We start from the raw sequence: 18,872 nt of genomic DNA on the forward strand, positions 1-18,872 counted from the left end.
TTTTAAATTTAAAAATTCTAGAACGAAAGCGACAGTTTAAAAGTTGTCAATATCGTTTTTTAGATCGAAAAATTGTCGATTTCTAGAAATTGTCAAGGTCATTTTGAAACTGAAAGTTGTCGTTTTCATATTAAAATTTTAAATTGACAACTTTCAGTTTCAAAATGACCTTGACAATTTCTAGAAAACGATATTGACATCTTTTAAATCGTCGCTTTCATTCTAGAATTATAAATTTGTCGATATCGTCTATAAAAATCGTCGGTTTCGTTCTAGAATTTCGTTAACGTCATTTTTTAATCTAGAAATTCCGTTTTAATTTTTGAATCTCACTCACGGCAGTTTTAATTTTTTAAATCTAGCATCCTTACGGTAGTTTGGACTTAATTATTATTTTCTTGAATTGCAACTTCAATCAATGTTTTCCGTTAATCGAATTTCTTTCTTTATTCGCACAAATGGAAAAAAAATTCCCCCCCCCCAATTTTGTGGCAAAAATCTCTAGGAAGAATCAAAAACTCTTTAAATTTTGCATCTATCAATCTTCTCATGAAGGGGGGAGAAGAAAAAAACAACAAACTAGATGTACAAAGTGTGCTGACTTTCGACTGCAGGACGTTGATGTCGTGCGGAAGAGCCGTCATGCGAAGAAAAGGGGGCATGTCTTCTACCTCGCTTTAACACGAATGCCTTTAAGTGAACGCTGGCCACCTTCCAAATGCTTCCATTCGTTGTATTTCAATGGATGAAAAGAAGTAAATGATGTGTCAGTGCTTTCTACTTTTATCTGGATTTTGTACTGCTTTGTATTTACACTTTTCATCTTTGGCCAAAGAACCTATATATTTTTTCTCCGTCTACGAAACTCTAGAATTTAATTTTTTTTCTTCTTCCTTCTCTTTCTTTTTTTTTTCTTTACTCCGTGCAATTTAAAACGTTTTATTTGTAGACAAGCTCATATATTCTTCTTGAATTTTTAGACTTTCTGTTTTCCCTTATACCGATTTCTCCCCCCTTTGCTGCATAGCAATTTTATTTAAACGTTCATTTCTTCGTTGCTGCAACCCTCATGCTTATTTCTGAGCTCCCTGGGTTTTATTTAAATTCGTTAATATCTCCGTTCCAAACCAATTCCCTAGTTTTTCAATACATTCGCTCGAAATTAGAAAGGAAATATACTTCGTATATTGCCCTCCTAATGCTGAATATGAGGTCAATATATACTGAAACACCTCCCCAACCCCCCATTCAGCCAACTGGAGGGAGGACTCCTCTCCCACAACCAATAAGGCAGCAAGAAATCCTGTATTGTGCTAACGCCATCTAGTGGCGAAAGACAGAACTAAACACGATAAGGAACCCCCAAAAACACTTAAAATAAAAAATTATACTAAGCCATTTACTTAAAATAAGAGTAGAAATAAGTAAAAGAAATTAAATTCGTAGAGGATGAAAATAGTAATAAGTGATCTTCTTAGGATGGTGCAAGGGACCATCAGGAGGAAGTTTGGCGGTAAGAAAATCCATAAAAAACTGAGAAAACAAGTAAAATTACAATTACAACTTGTTGCTGGGATGTTAAATGACTGACAAAATCCCACTGCCTATTCACAGTCATTGAAAATGCGTCGTGCTGATACTAAGATAAAGACTTTGAAAGCAAAGAGACTTCCCTCTATCACTCATCTGAACAATACAGAAAGCTATTTCAATGTTTAAAGGTGTGAGCTTATTTGATTATGTGTACCAGACATCATCGTTTGGGATAACGGGTACTAAAAATTCGATTTAGCAGAATGTTACCTTCACTCTAATGGCTCTTCTCCCTTTCAAAACGCATTTGATTTCTGATGCTCAGCTGCGAGATTCAATCAAAAATTATTGCCACAGATAAAACAATGAATCTTTCGTTTCGGATTATTTATAAGGTTACTAACACCACCTGTTTCCCTTGAAAAAATATTAAAAAATCGTCTGAAATGACGACCTTTAACCTCTATCGATTCCAAACTTTTAAACAGTTTCAGTCACACCAGACTCGCCATTAAACAAGAGAAAGAAAGGTGTACTTTGAACCCCTATCACCTAACAGTGTAAAGCTCGAGTTGGACCTTACTTCTTAGTAATGGAACCAAGTTAAACACTACTGGATTTAGCCCAATCCCCAATTAAGTTGATTCAATTTCAAATTTTAATGGTATATATACACGTATAATTCCTCCTCATTATACTTAATTGGATTCGATTATGGATAAACACAATTGAGATAATGCAGTATTGTTGAATTAGATTTTGAATAATTTCGATTTTTTCGGCCATTTAATTGAATAGGAAAAAAAAGGAACCAAGTAATAATAATAATAATTATTCAATGCGTTAGAATTAAATGATGCATGCTCGAATCATCACAATAAATTAAAGATTTAATTAGGAAAAGAAAGTAAAAATTCTCCAATTTGATCAGCAACTATTATTATTATTATTATTATTATTTATTCTTCCTCCTTCTTCTTCCTTTTTCCTTTCTGTTATTATACAGTACAGAACATTAAATTTGTGATACATGGAGGTGAACGGCTCGGAACGGAAACCTATAGATATATCTCTCCCCCTTCTGAGTTATATAGGGCTAGATATATATATATATAATTTTTTTCTACTCCTTCTAAAAGGGGGGGGGTCGAGGAGTGGAAGGAAAAAAAACTGTTTCTAATCTAGGAAACAATCAGAGATCGATCGAAGGGAGTGAGGAATGTTTTAGAAACGACGTATGGGAGGGTGCTGCAATCACGTCACTACTGCGGCCTGCTTAATTAAATAAGGGGAGAGTTTGTAGCCTCCGCCAGTTTTTCTAACCTTCAACTTTTCCGGTAATGTCTTCTCTTCTTTTCTTTCCTCTCCTTAATCACGAAAAGTTGGATCTAACTTTGCCGCTACCGAAACAGCAATTCGTGACGTGTTGTTTAAGTGGTAGTGTAGTAGTCGCAGCTTTCTGATCTCACGCCGTTGATACTACTTCCCTTCCATCCTCCCCCTTTCTGGAATTTCAGATTGAAATAATTAAAGTGAAAGTGAAACTCCTTCCCATCAGAAATTAGGAATCTTTTTTTCTTTTTTTCCTTTCTTACTTTATTCTGAAGTATTTCGGTGTTGTGTGGTAGTTCGCGGGGGTGTTTTCTGTATTACTTATTGATTTAGAGCGTTATCGAAGTGGCAACGTAGTTAAAATGTATAGGAGAAGCAACTAGTTTACCCGTTCGATAGAAGAATCGAGTTGCCTAATTAACATAGAAGAACCTTCCTAAAAGGGGATGTGATCGGAAAACAGAAAGTGTGACGTAGTAGGTGGAGACTATTATGTAAATGCATTATATACAGTGCGTTATATACCAGAATGGCGGATGCAAACTGTAAATACCAATGTATAGTGTTGAAGGATCGCTTATTTCTGCAGATAAGAGCGTGGTAGTTTCGAGTGAGCGAGACTTTTGCCTTTAAGGGGGGTCTTCTAGAGGTGGGGGAATTTATGCAGCATCACTAGTGCCGCGTGTTTCCTGCGTGCGGCACGATTTAACATTTTTAATAGAAGCCCGGAAGATGCACCATCTTCCCCGGAGGAAATGTCTATCTGCACCCATGCCCCTTGTCGGTTTAGACAGAGGGAAAAAGCCGAAAAAAAGGGGGGGCAGTTAATCTACATCTGGATATCAATTCGTCCTTGGAATTCTCTCTTTATATCCTTGAAAATCTTTTCTTTCTAGGAGATAAATGGCAGCTAGCGGGAGGTTTTACTCCAGACAGGGAGGAGAAACGTTTGTTATGCTAATCCCGTCCGTCATCCTGTCCGTTCTTGATTAAAACAAATTTCCAACCCCGTCTCGGACTACCGGTCCTGATCTTAGCATTAGAACCCGGGGTCCAATAGTTGCCGTTGCAGATGATGCACTTCTTGTTGACGACCTCCCCATTCGACCCTCGATTAATCCAACAACTTAGTTCGGTCTTTACCCTCTATCTTGTCTTTTAATACCACAGGGAAAGAAATATACGTTTGCGGCTTTCACCCTATCTTTAGAGATGACGTATCATTTGATATATCATTTGTAGCTGATGAAGAAAGACATTTGTAATTTATGGCCCCGTGTCGGCCTTTAGAATTATTATCCAATCCGTGTGATGCATTGTCGGATGTTTAAAGATGAGAATCGTGGAAATCGCCCGGATTTCATGACAATCGTTGTATTGTAAATCATAATTTAGGTGTGTGTATGTACTGGTTTAGGTGCCCGAACGACGCCTCTGCTTCTAAAATTGATGCTTTAAATTAATGCTTTCAGTTATGATTGGTGGGGGTGCAGCATACCGCGAGCAAACATTAGCTTTTTTTAACGTTATTTTCCCTACTTTGTGTGTGTTTTTTGCGTACAGTTCGAGGGGGTAATTAAATTTGCAACCTTTTCCTACGACTCGAGCGAACGAAATCGAATTTGCAACCTTTTGTAGCCGAATTTTTAAACCCCTAAAATGACCTTCCACCCTCCTCCTGTCAGGAATCACCTTTATTCACACGAAAGACCCGTGTCTACTTAATTAGAAGGGAGAGAAAACGTGGGCAAGATCCCACTTCTTGTAGCCCGAAAATACATTTTCTATGGAATCGGAACGTATCAATGCTCATTTCGTATACAAAACATAGGAGAATTCGAGTTTTGAATATTTGGAGAAGCGACCACAATTTGTATAATGCGACAACGTGATTTAAATGTACAACGAGCGGGGAGGATGGAGAAGATGTGTGATTTAGCACGCAAGAAACATCCGGTCTAGTCGCCTCTCAGACTCACCATCTATCCTAGGAAGGAAGAAAGAGACAAAACGAAGCTATCGGAAGGCGGTGGGAGGCAATGGGCTTGCAGACGGCCCCTCTGACGTTGAAAGATTGCCGGGCTCCTCTCGGAAGTCCCCTCCACACCCCCGCTCTGTCAGGCAAGAGGTGTATTAGGGTCCAGAAGGTCGATGGCCCTGCTCACCGTGGGTGACTTATATGCGCCACCCCCTCTTCTCTTTGGGAATGTAATTCCCTCTGGTACAGTGTGACAAATAACAGCGATCGAAATTTAGCCCTCCTTCGGAATGCTGCCTACCTTAAACGGAAACTGTTTGCTGAACGTTTGCACTTCTTCGTATTTCTCACCCGCTTCCACCCCGGCTGAGGCCTTAATTCTACGTCATCTCCCTTCAAAAATCCGTACAGAATCGGATCACATAGAAATCTCGTCTAAAATTCTGCTTAAATGACAATACAGGACGTTAGAATAAGCGCTAGGACCGCTTCAAAACGCCAACAGCAGCCTAGTCTTTTGTGTTTAATACGAGAATTGCCCTATTTCCCGTGTATTAAATGACAAAAAGAACGTTTAAAATGCATAGAAACAGACAAGAAAACTAAACAAATTACAAGTAAGACAAAGTAGAGCAAACACCATAACACAAAAAACAAACGAAAGTACGAAAAATACACCTTTTAAGTCCCATTTTTTGCTATTATTTTACACCAGACACACGTAAAAATGTACAAAAATAAGGTAAACCGAGAACAAACAGAGACACAAGCCCAAAAACCTGGTATTAACTTCAAAACACAGCATTTACTACAGGTTATCAAACTATAACTTGTATAGGATATACAAGATAAGTTAAGAACTTAACAATTGCACTTATCTAGAAGATATTCCTCAAATCATCAACAGCCTTACATAAAGCATTTTAAGGCTCTATTCTATACAGTAGACCTAATCGAATGGGGGGGAGTTATATATATATATATATAATAAATAAGGCGATTATCATTTAGAGGGGGGAAGAAGCTCTATTTAAAACAGAGCGACAGACAGACGAACCCATTTAGTAAATCAATAATAAGAAAAGAAAAAAAAAGAGTAATTCAAAAGAGTAGTTTATTTTAAAAATTCTAATTTTAAATCAACAAAATTACCTTAAACATGAATTTGCAGCTGTTTAGAATCCGCAAATACATTTACCACCCCCCATTTATTTTTACTTTCTGCTGCTTTTATTTATATAATTTTTTTTTCTTTTATTATTCTTTTTCTTTTCTTTTTTCCTCATCTTCTAAATTTGAAAAATATGATTACCTTAGAGAAGAAAATCCCCTTTGGATAGCAGATGTTGTCCATCTGCTTAAAATCCAAATGGATAAGAAGAAGAAGAAGAAGAAAAAAAAGAATTATATATATTTATATATATAATTTACTTTTATTACATTATCTAATAATTGAAATATTTCTATTTATTATTTTTTTTTATATAATTTTTTCCTGTTATTTGCCTGAGGGCATCAGCAAGAGCAGAAGGAAAAGTCGGAGCAGCAAGAGCACGAGAGATTTGTATTAAAGGAAAAAATAGAATAAAAAATAATTTCCCCCTTCTTCCCCTATTTTTTAATTAGGGGGAGTGTGTAATAACCTTTTTTTTTTTAGTTCGACGTACTACCTGCAGATGTCGTCCCACCCTAATGAGATGTGCAGCTGGACTGGTCCCGTTTGTGGCCCCCCTTCACTCCTGTTGAAAGAGGTGGAGCTTAAAAATCTTTTTTGAACTTGTTGTATTGATGGAAATGGTTAAAGAGGCCCCGTTTTTTCGTGTTTTAAGGCTTAATCCAAGCTCCTTTGTTTATTCTCGCCTACTTTAAGGCTCGAGAATAGGCTTATAGAAGTGGAGGTTTCCTCCCCAGTTTTGTAATTAGAAAGAGGTTTCTTAAGGCTGGGTAGTTTAATACAGGCTTGAAAATTAGTGTAGAAGCCTTCTACGCGTGTAAATATAGCCTTAAATTGCGTATTCGGTAGCGATGGAAGCGTAAATTTATCTAAAATAGCACAATAACATGAATGCATCTGATCTCTCTTTCATTAGTGTTTTAAGGCTCAAACGTTAGCCTGAACTGTTTATAAGGCTCTATTTTAAAGCTGGGATGCTCTTATTGTCGTTTTATAATACAGTAATATGGTAATAGTGTGTTTTCGACACTAGTTAAGCATTAAGGTGTATATCCCTATGTATAAAGATGATTTCCCTTCATTACAGTACATACTAAGTGACATTATACAGAAAAATAACATTAACACAAGAGAAATTTAGTATTTTAAGTTTAAATAACACTAAAAAATTAGTATATTTTCTCAAAGTGTAATAATTAAACATAGCCAAAGTTCCTTCCTTTAATAACTCAGTTAATACGAAGAATATATGAAACAGAACAACGTGGTAAATAATTAAGGCCTCATAGAACAATAAGTTTTATGGATAGGCCTTATCGGATGTTCCTTACCCAATGAAAAAGGTCAAATAGGCCTTATTTACATAATTGAACCAAATAAAGATTCTAATGGTTTAGTTAGAAAGGATGCTGCATTAATTTATACTGGAAGCTTATAGGGCCTCAGACAAAGAGGGCCTTAAAATTTAATACGAATTTACACATTTTAACAGCTAAAAAACCTCATAACATTTACACACAACCTCAAACAACTCATATAAATCCACCCAAAAGGCATAAACTGGAAGGAACCAAAATAGCAAGATTTTAAACGAATTTAATTAACATTAAATCGATTTAATCACTTAATTACAATTAAGTAAGGCACAGGCGAGTCGTTAGCTCGTAACCTTAATCGAATACCTTATTTTAGCCATAGAATTTATGCAAATCGAAAGATTTGCATAAATGCCACGAGGAATCAGACAAAAGAACCAGGCATAGGAAAGGGGGACAATTAGGCATTATTTTGTTCATTTAATGCCAAAAAGTACGCCTTAAATAAGCAATTATAAGGCTAATATGTCGTTATGTGTCATAATGACTGGAGGGGTTGACAAAAATTGGGTTTTCGATAAGATAAAGTGTTTTTTCCCATCACTCGACTAGAATTAATGCATTAAAGTCGACTTACTATTAACATTTCGTGTAATTACCACAAGTTATTTAACAGAATTACTCGTTTACCTTTACTTCTTTGTCTGTATGAGGCATGAGTTGCGTCAGCGTGTCCGCCATCTTGTTATCTCCTCCGGGGGATGGTTGTTAGCCTCTTCCTTTATGAGGGATCGACAATACAAAAATTTTTTTTTCCTTTCCCTTTTTTTTTTTTTTTTTACGTCTTCTATCGTTCCATATTTTTCTGTATTTAATTTTTTTTCTACTGAGAAAATTTATTTATATACTTAAGGCATAAAAACCCTTCGATTAAGAAATAATTTATGTATTTTGGGGCCTTCTGGGGCGTACAAACTCATCAATATACTTACGTAAAGTGTCTAGTAATGTCGTCTAAATATTAGCCTTATATGCTAGTTTTAACTGTAGAAAGGCCTTTTAGGGCCTGTAATGTGTTAAAATCGCAATTATTCGGAGGTATTTCTGCCAAAATATTGCCTTAATAGCGGTGGGAAGGCCTCTTATGCATAGAAATCTTTTAATAAATAGCAATTATTCTGAGGTGTGTTTTATAACGTTTCTATTAGTAAATTGCCTAAATTTTGCGTTTTAAATGCAAATTTTAGCAGTAGAAAGGCCTTTCGAGGCCTCTAATGTGTAAAAATTGTAAAAATTTTCAGGTGTTTTGTAACGTTTCTATTAAGAAACTGTTTAAAACACGTGCGCTTTAAATTCAAGTTTTAGCTATGAAAAAGGCCTTCTGAGGCCTCTAAAATGCATAAATAACATTTCTAAACTGCTTATCAGTTAATATAATGGAGGTGCTTGCTGATCTGATTAAGATATTGTCTAGAAAGTGTATAGTTATGCCTCATATAAACGTGATGTTTAATTAACACTATAAAGGCCCTTCCCGTGTAATTTAATATGTTAAAGGAGGGGAGAAACGAGACAATTCTGAGACAAAAAAGAAACATTTTTTGCTTTTATTGGTACGAGAGAGAAGGAAAAAACTTGTTTTTTTTTATCTTTTTGACACTACATTACACAGACGAGGATAAATAAATGTGCCCCAAAGTGCTATAAACAGGGCATAACAGTGTACTGTACATACAAACATGCACATTTATACTACAACATTAAAAAAAAATGACTAACTATACACACTTTGATGGCATCGTCATCATGAGTATGATCTCTCCTGAGTTTGTTTTTCTTCTTTGCATTATTTATAATATAAATTTTGTTTAATATCATCCATCACTTTGGTCACAGGCCTATATATATATATATATAATGTAAAAAAAAGGCCCCCTTCGTGAGGCATGCCCTTTTAAGTACCAAATCTTCAGTACTTTGATGTTGACGTTTTTCCCTCGACGGGGCCTTGTTCTTAATTTAATACTGTTCTTAAAAATGGAGCCTTAAAGCTTAAACACTCTTCAGGCTATTCAGGCTATAAAAGTAGGCAAACTTTAAAATAGACTTCATATATGTATATATATATATGAACGTCGTATACAGTATTGAATAGTATAATATTTTTACGTATATTTTGGGGAATATTAAGGCTGAATTTGCCTGGTATTTAAAGGAGGAAAAGCTTCAATTATAGCCAAGTTTTTTCCTTTCCAAACACCACTCCCTTTCCAAATTGTTTTATGGGCCTTTCCCTTTTGTTGTCAGCACTCCTTTGTCACAGTTACTCCATCGTTACACACTACTTAAATAAAGGGGGAGGCCTCATATCGACAATTTCAACCCATTAATGTCTAAAAAAACAGGGATTTTTTCCACTCTCAAACACAATAAAGGGACAGACAAATCAGTTCCTCATAAGATAATCACAATCACTCGTACAGAAAACAAATATAGGAAGGAGGGGTACAAATTTGCCTATCCCTGTACAAAGCCTGTACTGTACTCCAAATAAATATATATATTTTTTAATTAAACAACAGAAGAATATTTTAATTATTTATATTTGTATGTATATATATATAGGAAAAAAAATCACAAATTAATTTTACTTTACTTTGTTCTTCTCGTCGATTTTAAGGGGAGATCTTAATTGTTTCCAGTGTTAAAAAGAGGTAAAATTCGTTTGTTTCCACGTTCATTCACCAATTAAACATAAGCACAATTTATGTACAGAATATTTCGTGTTCAATAATCACTTTGTGTGTTTTTTTTTATGCTAAGTCATTGTTCAGTGTTAATTCCGGTGTAGGGCCTCCCATGGAAAGTCCCGCTTCCAGTTTGGCTTTGTTCTCCTTTTTCCACTTCATTCTTCTGTTTTGGAACCAGATCTTGATTTGTCGTTCGGTTAAGCAAAGGGCGTGAGCGATTTCGATTCTTCTTCTCCGGGTTAAGTATCGATTAAAGTGGAATTCTTTCTCTAATTCCAATGTTTGGTAACGGGTGTATGTTTGCCTCCCTCTTTTCCTTTCTGTAAAAGACAAGATAACAATTACTCAATCTCTTCCTTTGCATAAACTACTACACTAAACAGCATTTGTTAAGGTGTAAACACGTCTTGAATCCCTTAGTTTGTGTAAAACGGCCCCTAAAGGCGAACTGTTGATCTAAAACACCTAAAAATCCCTAATTTAGAAGTGTATAGTTGATATAACACAGCTCTAGTTTGTGTAAAACATCCCTAAAATCCCTAGTTTATAGGCGAACTGTTGATCTAAAACAGCTAAAAATCCCTAATTTAGAAGTGAATGGTTGATATAACGGAGCTCTAGTTTATGTAAAACCCCTAAAATCCCTATTTAGAGATAGATTTTTGACACAAAACAGTTCTAAATTCCCTAAGTTATGTAAAACAATGCTAAAATTCGTAATTTAGAGGTGAGTAGTTGATATAAAACACTACCAAATTACCTAATTTCTTATGTAAAAAATCCCAAATTTATAGGTGAATAATTGATTTAAAACAACTTCCCTCAGCTCCGAAAATTAGGGAAAAACAAATGTAAAATACCCCAAATTCCCTAAAAATTCAAGTCACAAAATTCCCCAAACGGTTCTAATATACGTGTGTGAACATCTCATAAAAACTTTACAACCGATTAAAGAATGTAAAATATCCCTAAATTAGGGAAACAGTTCGACGGGCAAACACATTTAGGGAATATTTCTACACACAGCGCGACACTATAATAATTAAGGAGCATTGTAGTAAAGAACAGAAGAGATTCGCCCCCTAAAAGGGCAAAAAAATAAGGGTGTTAGTTAAGTTATTAAGGGGGATTGGAAGCCTGAATAAGGTTTTTAAAATACGAGACAGGCCTGCTTAGCATCCCTATTCAAATTACATCCGCGTAAACAGATTATTTACCGTGTAGAGAATAGTAATTAGGTGGTAATGAATAAATTAAAGTCGTCCGAGTCCATCCTGGTTAATTAGAATAATTGAAAGTGAAGAAAATTTCATCAGGAGCTTAACAAATGTCAAATCTATGGCCAGATATGAGTCACGAACCCCCTATTTTTTCCTTGTGGAAACACTAGATCACGGAGATAATTGCGTGATGTACGAAAGCAATTTCCCAGATAAACATCGCCCCCAATCTATTAATACATAATTTGCTTACAAATAATGCTCCCCCTTTATCAGATCCGTCCGTATGTCGAGCCGTAGAAGGGGTATACAAACCTCAGAAATATGGTGAACGTACGAGAGGGGGAATGCCCAGTTTATGCGCCAATGAGTAAGTAGAAAACAGCATCCAGGTGTGAAGGTTATGAAAGAAAAACTAAGTGTCCCCCGGGTGCAGGGGAGGCCCCCCGTTGCGTCAGAGAAGGCGTTTTAAAGATTTTTTCCACATTTTAGCCAAAGGGTGTTCGAGGACCCGTGGGATGGCCTACTGGGTTCAGGGTCACCTTACTGGCGCCTCCCATCAAAGACGAGCGTTACGTCATGCGTGTGGTCCCCCTGGGTCAACACCTTCTTTTGACGTATGGCTTGACCACATGAGAAATGTCATCTTATTATCCTTCTTATGGATGCCTTAACAGGTGCGGAGATAGATTTATGGCACGTCATATCCGAGGGAGAATAATTAAAAGTTGAACACAGAATATTTACTGTTGGAATTTTTAAATTTCTTTCGAGAAATTCTGCTATTTTAACGCCAGAAAATTAGCGGGTGGCGTGCTTTTAAGGCGCCATTTTGTTTAGGTTAAGTTTCTGTATAAACCTTCAACGTTTTCAGCTAATTTTACTTCAATTTTTGTGCTATTTTCCCTTATTAAATTGGCGCATTACAAACACAAGCAGAAAACGTTGAAAGTGTACACAATTTCGGCTTACTTTGCAACCTTTAACACTTAAATCTGCCGTAAACAAACAGCGAAAGACCCTACAATTGACAATCGAACCCCTTTACTCTTATAATTTCCCCAAATTAAACGAATCATTTAACAGTAGAAACTCGCGAAATTTCTAAAAGACACCCCACACGAGAAGGGGAAAGAGTGAAAAAAAAATTGACCAAAAAAATCAACCGTGGGCGAGTAAAAATGCAATTTAAAACACTACTTTTAAAGACCAAAAAACACAGTTTACAGGAAAGAGGGGAAACAATATTTATAAATGCAAAACAGGAGAAAAGAGTAGAGGAGGGAGGAAGGAAGGAAGAAGGAGGAGGAGAAGGAGGAGGAGGAGGAAAAAAAACAAAGAAGCAATTTCGTGTAGTCTACTTAAAATTCAGTGAATAAAAATCCACAAAATATGTATACAAAAGAAGCAATAAATTTAACGAAGACAAAAGAGGATCAAAGAATAGAAAACATTTCGTCATAAACCAAATTTGAAAGAAGGGGAAGAGGGGGGAGAGAGAGAGAGAGAGAGAGAGCGCTAGTTCGAAATCAAATTTAATAAATTCGAAAATATATTGTAGGAAAAAAAAACAGTAAAAAAATATAAAAGAGGGTGAGGACGAAGAAGGAACAGAGCCGTCTCTTTTCGCACTTTATCCCTTATTTACAGTAATATTTCCTGACGTAATAGCTCGTTTATAAACTTATCAAGAAGACATTTTACAACCTCATGTAAATCCGAGCCGGTGTATTTACTGCGCTCTCTCCCTGCCCCCTTTACTCTTCCACCCTTCCCCGAATACCTAGAAAAACTGAAATTCGGTAATGGCCTTTTTGTGACCATCGTTCTTTCATTGTTCACTGTGTAAATCATTCCCCTTTACTCGGACGGTTTTATTGCAGTAGAGGGAGCGATTGAAAAAACAAGGCTCTTTCCTCTCTCTCCTCCCTCGCAACCGTTGCACAATAACAACTTGCACACGTCGAAAATCGTTGGCTTAAACGAGTACGCGGCTTTATAAACAATTGACGATCCCCCTAGATTAGAACCAACCCCCAGATTAGAGTGAAAATCGTTGTCTTAAACGAACACGCGGCTCTCTAAACAATTGCTGACCCCCTTAGATTAGAATCACCCCCAGATTAGAACAGACTTCGAGTGGCAGAAGTACACATGAGCGATTGTCTAGAGGTGTCTAGAAGGACGAGGGGGAGGAAGACGAAGAAGAGAAGAGAGAAAAATGTTAAAAAATCTACCCCAGCAGGGAAGAAATTTCGTGTCTTCGGTCATGTCCTTACAGGAGAGGCATCTCCTACGCTACACCCTACCTGCCTAAAGCAAATAAGGTCACATCTGACGATAAATTACAAGAGAAAACTCCCATTTTCATGAGCTCACTCCGTTTTGAAAGGTTCTTAAGTCATTTATCATCTCACCCTTTCTCTAAGAAGTAAAAATCGATAGGTTAGAAAAAGACGGAGGAGGCCAAAAAAAGAAGAAGAAGAAGAAAAAACACCAAAAAGTACAAGACAACCCCCCTTTCAGAAGAGGGAATAATTAATTACTGGTCAACTACAAGGCTCGGTTGTACAGAAAGTTTGCTAAGAATCCATCATCCGGATAGAGGGGGAGGGAGGGAAAAACCCTTTGGGCACAGATGAGCCAAGTCTCGGCGAATCACCCCCGGTTTTGTGATGTAAACCGTCACATAGCTGTCACTAGGTAATACTTTAATAAAATACTGTAACATTAATTAAATTTTCTTTCGACGTCTGTTTAATTAAACACGTTGTCTCTCCCCGAACAAGACGAATAGGTGAGCTTTCAACGTCTCGTGTTCGTGCCAGCCATACTTTGGTTTGTCCACATTAAACTTTCCAGACCTTTGCTGATCATTCATGTTTTCTAATGAATATTTACGATAATTTGCAGTCAAAACTTAAGGCTTTTGTTAATAGTTTCTTCAGATAGAAATGTGTTGGATGATAATTTAACCTTCTCCTCGTTTTTTAATTTCCTACCCCCTCCCTCCCCTTCGACGTAGGGCCACTTCTTTATTCTACAAAGCTTCACCCTCCAGCGATAAATCCCCAGTTTTGAAGCCCTAAAATTTTAAAAATTCACCCTCTAAAGCAAAAATTTCTCTTTAGAAAGGGCCTCGAATTCCAGGCCCTAGGCATAAAACAGTTAAGTTACTTCATCTCGAGTTTAGACACCCTTTTAAAAGAGTAAGAAATTACTTAATTTTCCGGCTCCGAAACCTTCAATTTTGAGGCCCTAAATACTCGAAAGTAGGGCCTAGGTAAGGCCGAGAAAAAAGGCAGAAATATCCCTGCAAGAAATGGCATCAGAAGCAATTCCCTATTAATTTCCGAGCCGTTTAAATGAGCCCTATAAATCACTGTCACGCATCTGATTAAAGGAGAGCAAAGAATGTCCCTGTGTAAGCATGATTTTTAAATAATCCCTCCCCCCGTTTTCCTCCGAAGCTCCCAATAATTAACCAGAATTTCAATTTACGTAAGACAACGTGTCCATTTTCTAGTTACGAAAAAAAAGCAGGAAACAACAGAAGCTCGTATAGAAGAACAGGGACTCGAGGGTGGAGGAGGAGGAGGAGGAGGAAGAGAGAGAGCGAGTTGATGCCTATAAGTTTATAAATTACACCACAGACCTATATTTAGAAGTGAAACATTGACCCCAAGAGCAACCAAACACTTGAACTGTCGATCAAATAAAACCGCCATCTTGATATCCTATAAGGGCCATTAACGTCCAGGTTAGGATTTACGACAAACATAAATAGACGTCAAAACTTTAAAGAGAAAGAGGAGGAGGAGAAGGAGAATGAGGGATGGGGGAGGAAAGAGAGGAATCTAAACCTCTTCCAAAATAATTTTTACACTTTTAAAAATGAGAATAAACAACCCCCCCCCCTTGCTTCTCTTTAAAATTCTCTCCCTGTTCGTTTTATCTACAAGAGTTGGTTGATGTGTACGTGTATGTGTGGACCTTTTTTCTTCTGGTGGGGGTGTTGCTTGTGTAATCAGGGCTATAAATAATAAATAACTAGCTACGTAGTTGTTGTATGAGATTCGTCGTGTGGTGCTGACATCCATGACGCGATATTTACGTCGTAAATTATGTCAAACAAGTCGTTTCGGGGCGAGCTATATGACATTTTAAGTGTTCGGACAGGAATGGCGGAACCGATGCTCTTACGTCTTCATACAGGCCTCAAACGTATCTAAGATTTGAGGCCTTCTAAACTAAAACTCTCGAGTTTTAATAGGACTGAAACCTGGTTAAAGTGGAAGCACACCCTTCTCTGATACAACGATTTGAGGCCTCATCCCTTTCATGCTTCCACTCGAGGAGCAAGTTTCACGAGGAGGCCTTAAGCATTAAAAAAAAATCTGAGGCCTTATAAACAGGCCCACACCAGGTTTAGAGTGTTAGAAACTCATTAGAAACCTAACTAAAGTGGAATTTCTATATCAACTCGAGGAATCGATCAAATACTACAGTACAGGAATGGCAAACAAAACGAGAGGATGCAAAAAATATTGCTAGTATATATCTAAGTGTGGCCAGAAAAAAAAACCCTTCTTTTGTATACAGCAGGAGTAAAGATTATGCAAAACCCAATGCAAAAATATAGCACTTTTATACATAATATCTACATTGGGATACTCCTTATTCTAACAAACAAAATGCCAACTTGTTACTCTTCTACATTTGTGAAGACTTTACGAGGTTATGAAACTTGATGACCTCACTCCTGTTTCTCCAAGTGATTTACGGTGCAATATATTGGTACAACAAAGCATCGGTGCTTACAATATTTGCATTACTACATAAGAAAATGTTACGCTTTCATCCTTCTTCGGGTAACAAACGTCAAAAGAGTAGATCCCGTTAGCAATAAACTATACAAATATCTCTTGTGTGCAAAGGTTCTAAAGCTATTCTGGCCTAAATTAGGACCTCTAAACCTCCCCCTTAAAAGAGAAGGAATCTAAGATGGCCTAGGCTAGCTGAGTGGTTGGAAAGTGTAAAATTTAAACGTTTACCTGTACTAGCTCGTGTTTAAGGCCTATTTATGCAAGGCCTTCCGTAAATCGGCTTAAACATGAGTTAGTGTAGTGTTGTCTTTAAACATGGATAATTCTCTTAAGCATGGGCTAATGTAGTGTTGTCTTAAACACAAGCTACTGTAGTGTTGTCTCAAACACGAGCTAATGTAGTGTTGTCTTTAAACATCGGTAATGTAGTGTTCTCTTAAGCATGGGCTAATGTAGTGTTGTCATTAAACACGAGCTAGTGTAGTGTTGTCTTTAAACATGGGAAGTATAGTGTTCACTTAAGCATGGGCTAATGTAGTGTTGTATTAAACACAAGCTAGTGTAGTGTTGTCATTAAATACGAACTAGTGTAGTGTTGTCTTTAAAAATGGGAAGTATCGTGTTCTCTTAAGCATGGGCTAATGTAGTGTTGTCTTAAACACAATCTACTGTAGTGTTGTCTTAAACACAAGCTAGTGTAGTGTTGTCATTAAACACGAGCTAGTGTAGTGTTGTCATTAAATACGAACTAGTGTAGTGTTGTCTTTAAAAATGGGAAGTATAGTGTTCTCTTAAGCATGGGCTAATGTAGTGTTATCTTAAACAGAAGCTAGTGTAGTATTGTCTCCAGCACGAGCTACTGTAGTGTCTTAAACATTAGCTAGTACAGGCTTGTCTTAAACATAAGCTAGAACACTGTTTATATAAGGCCTAGGCCTTACATAAACAGTGTTTATACTAAAGAGTGATTACAAATTGGTCCAATTTGTAAAGTGATTATTAATTACACTTCTTGACATGTTTAAATAAAAATAAACCTATAAAATTTATATAATTTAAAGTTTAAATGACTTAAAAAGCTGCACAGAAATGTTACAATAACAACAACAACATGAAATTTCGAAGAAAATCATCCTTACAGTTCACAGAAGAAGCAATAAAAATTCTTGATAATTCTTCAAATTTTCCACCATGTTTACTTTAAAAAAAACCACAGAAACCCAAACAATATTATCAATTCAGCGTAGATCACATTGCCAAATTTTTTTTCTTCTTCCTCCCTCTAACAACTCCATAAACTAGATTTAACTCGCTTATCTAAATAAACAGAATATCTAAGAAATTTTTATATATACACATTTTAGTTCATCCAAACCATGGACTTTTTCAATAAAGAAAATTTGGATTTATCTCTCCCTCAGTTGGAGAAAAAACTTCTTAAGAGATGTCACAAGTTATGAGATAACAGTGGGTGCGAGGTGTCCTACATTATCTCACAGTGCCCGGGGGACCACAAAGCAACTCTCAACATCGTTTTCGTTCCCTCCAGGGCACAGGACTAGAAGAAGAACTTACAAAAGATAACTCAGCAAACCTCTATCTAATAACAAAACTTGGATAAAGTCTACCCTCATTCCATCCCTTATTATAATTACAAGGACCTTCCTTACACATTCAACACATCAGAAACTTCCTCTAATTACTAGTTAGATGAGATTATTCTAATAAGTAATTTTCATTACAGAATAAAATAAATGTACAAGAGTCAAACTTTAGGGGTGTAGTTAAGAAGAAAATCAAACAGGATGCTTCCCTCAGTTTAATTTATGCACCTAAACTACAATAGGGATTAAAAATAGGGTGTAATTTCATATATTCTAGTTGAATTTTTTAGGATTCTGTAGGATAATAAGCAAGGAAACTGTGTTAAGTAATACAATATCTCTAGGTAAATCTATATACTTTTGTAGTTGTGTTAAAATTCAGAGTAATTGTGCCCTTAAAAAATCAATAATGATCTGTATCTTAACAAATAGAAACCATTTTATAACTCCACACTCCATGTTTAGTGTGGCATTAAGCATTTTATGACTACATTATTTTGCTACATTAACACCAAAATACACAATTCTACCATAAGATATGAGAATAAATACCAAATTTACAGTATACAGTGTACATTTTTCATGTTTTCTAATTACATAAAACACTACAGAATGAACACATTACTTCAAAACATGCTTACAAATATGAATTTGAAGCCACTTTACATGCTGTTTAATACCTAACCTAACCTAAAAGTTGTATATACGTGTATAATACACAAGAATACTACAATAGAACTATTTTAAACCAAAGTATTGTTGTGTCAACTTACTTTAAACATACGCAATTTCTTTCTGCATGGCCTTTCACCTAGTTTAAAGCAAGTAGATACAATTTGCACCTTTATAAATTGCATTTACAACTGTAAACAGTGTGAAAGGGGGGTCCAACATGTAATTTAGTCTCTAAACTGTACTTGCATGGCCTAAATTAGGCTCTAAACTAGGTGTAAGGACCATGCAAATACAGTTTACAGCCTAAATTATACTTACAGGCCCTAAACAGTGTGAAAGAAGGGCCAACTTCAAGCTTGTATTTGAGATAATCAGTGCATTCTGGGTGATATTTTATTTGATTATGAGTTAATTTCAAGCTTTCTAACTATAAATTAAGCAGTAAAATAGACTTTTAAGCACCA

The 18,872-nt window shown here is 36.2% G+C and overlaps 1 protein-coding gene and 1 long non-coding RNA gene across 8 annotated transcripts in view; both read right to left on the minus strand.

The window, feature by feature from the left end:
• LOC136979719 (uncharacterized) overlaps positions 1 to 8,140 on the minus strand; it is a 57,851-nt gene extending 49,711 nt beyond the window's left edge. For all 3 annotated transcript variants that reach the window (XR_010881425.1, XR_010881427.1, XR_010881426.1), the window contains exon 1: positions 8,024 to 8,140. This is a non-coding gene — a long non-coding RNA (uncharacterized lncRNA). The remainder of the gene's footprint in view (positions 1 to 8,023) is intronic.
• A 1,999-nt stretch (positions 8,141 to 10,139) lies between these two features.
• Positions 10,140 to 18,872, minus strand: part of LOC136979718 (homeobox protein Hox-B7-B-like) — a 35,962-nt gene continuing 27,229 nt past the window's right edge. For all 5 annotated transcript variants that reach the window (XM_067275742.1, XM_067275746.1, XM_067275743.1 and 2 more), the window contains exon 3: positions 10,140 to 10,403. In XM_067275742.1, coding sequence (XP_067131843.1) covers positions 10,147 to 10,403 — 257 coding nt within the window. In that variant the 3' untranslated portion in view covers positions 10,140 to 10,146. The remainder of the gene's footprint in view (positions 10,404 to 18,872) is intronic.

The sequence above is a fragment of the Centruroides vittatus genome, unplaced genomic scaffold (assembly GCF_030686945.1).
Source record: "Centruroides vittatus isolate TY-2023 unplaced genomic scaffold, ASM3068694v2 contig_631, whole genome shotgun sequence".
In the NCBI taxonomy this organism is placed as follows: Eukaryota; Metazoa; Arthropoda; class Arachnida; order Scorpiones; family Buthidae; genus Centruroides; species Centruroides vittatus.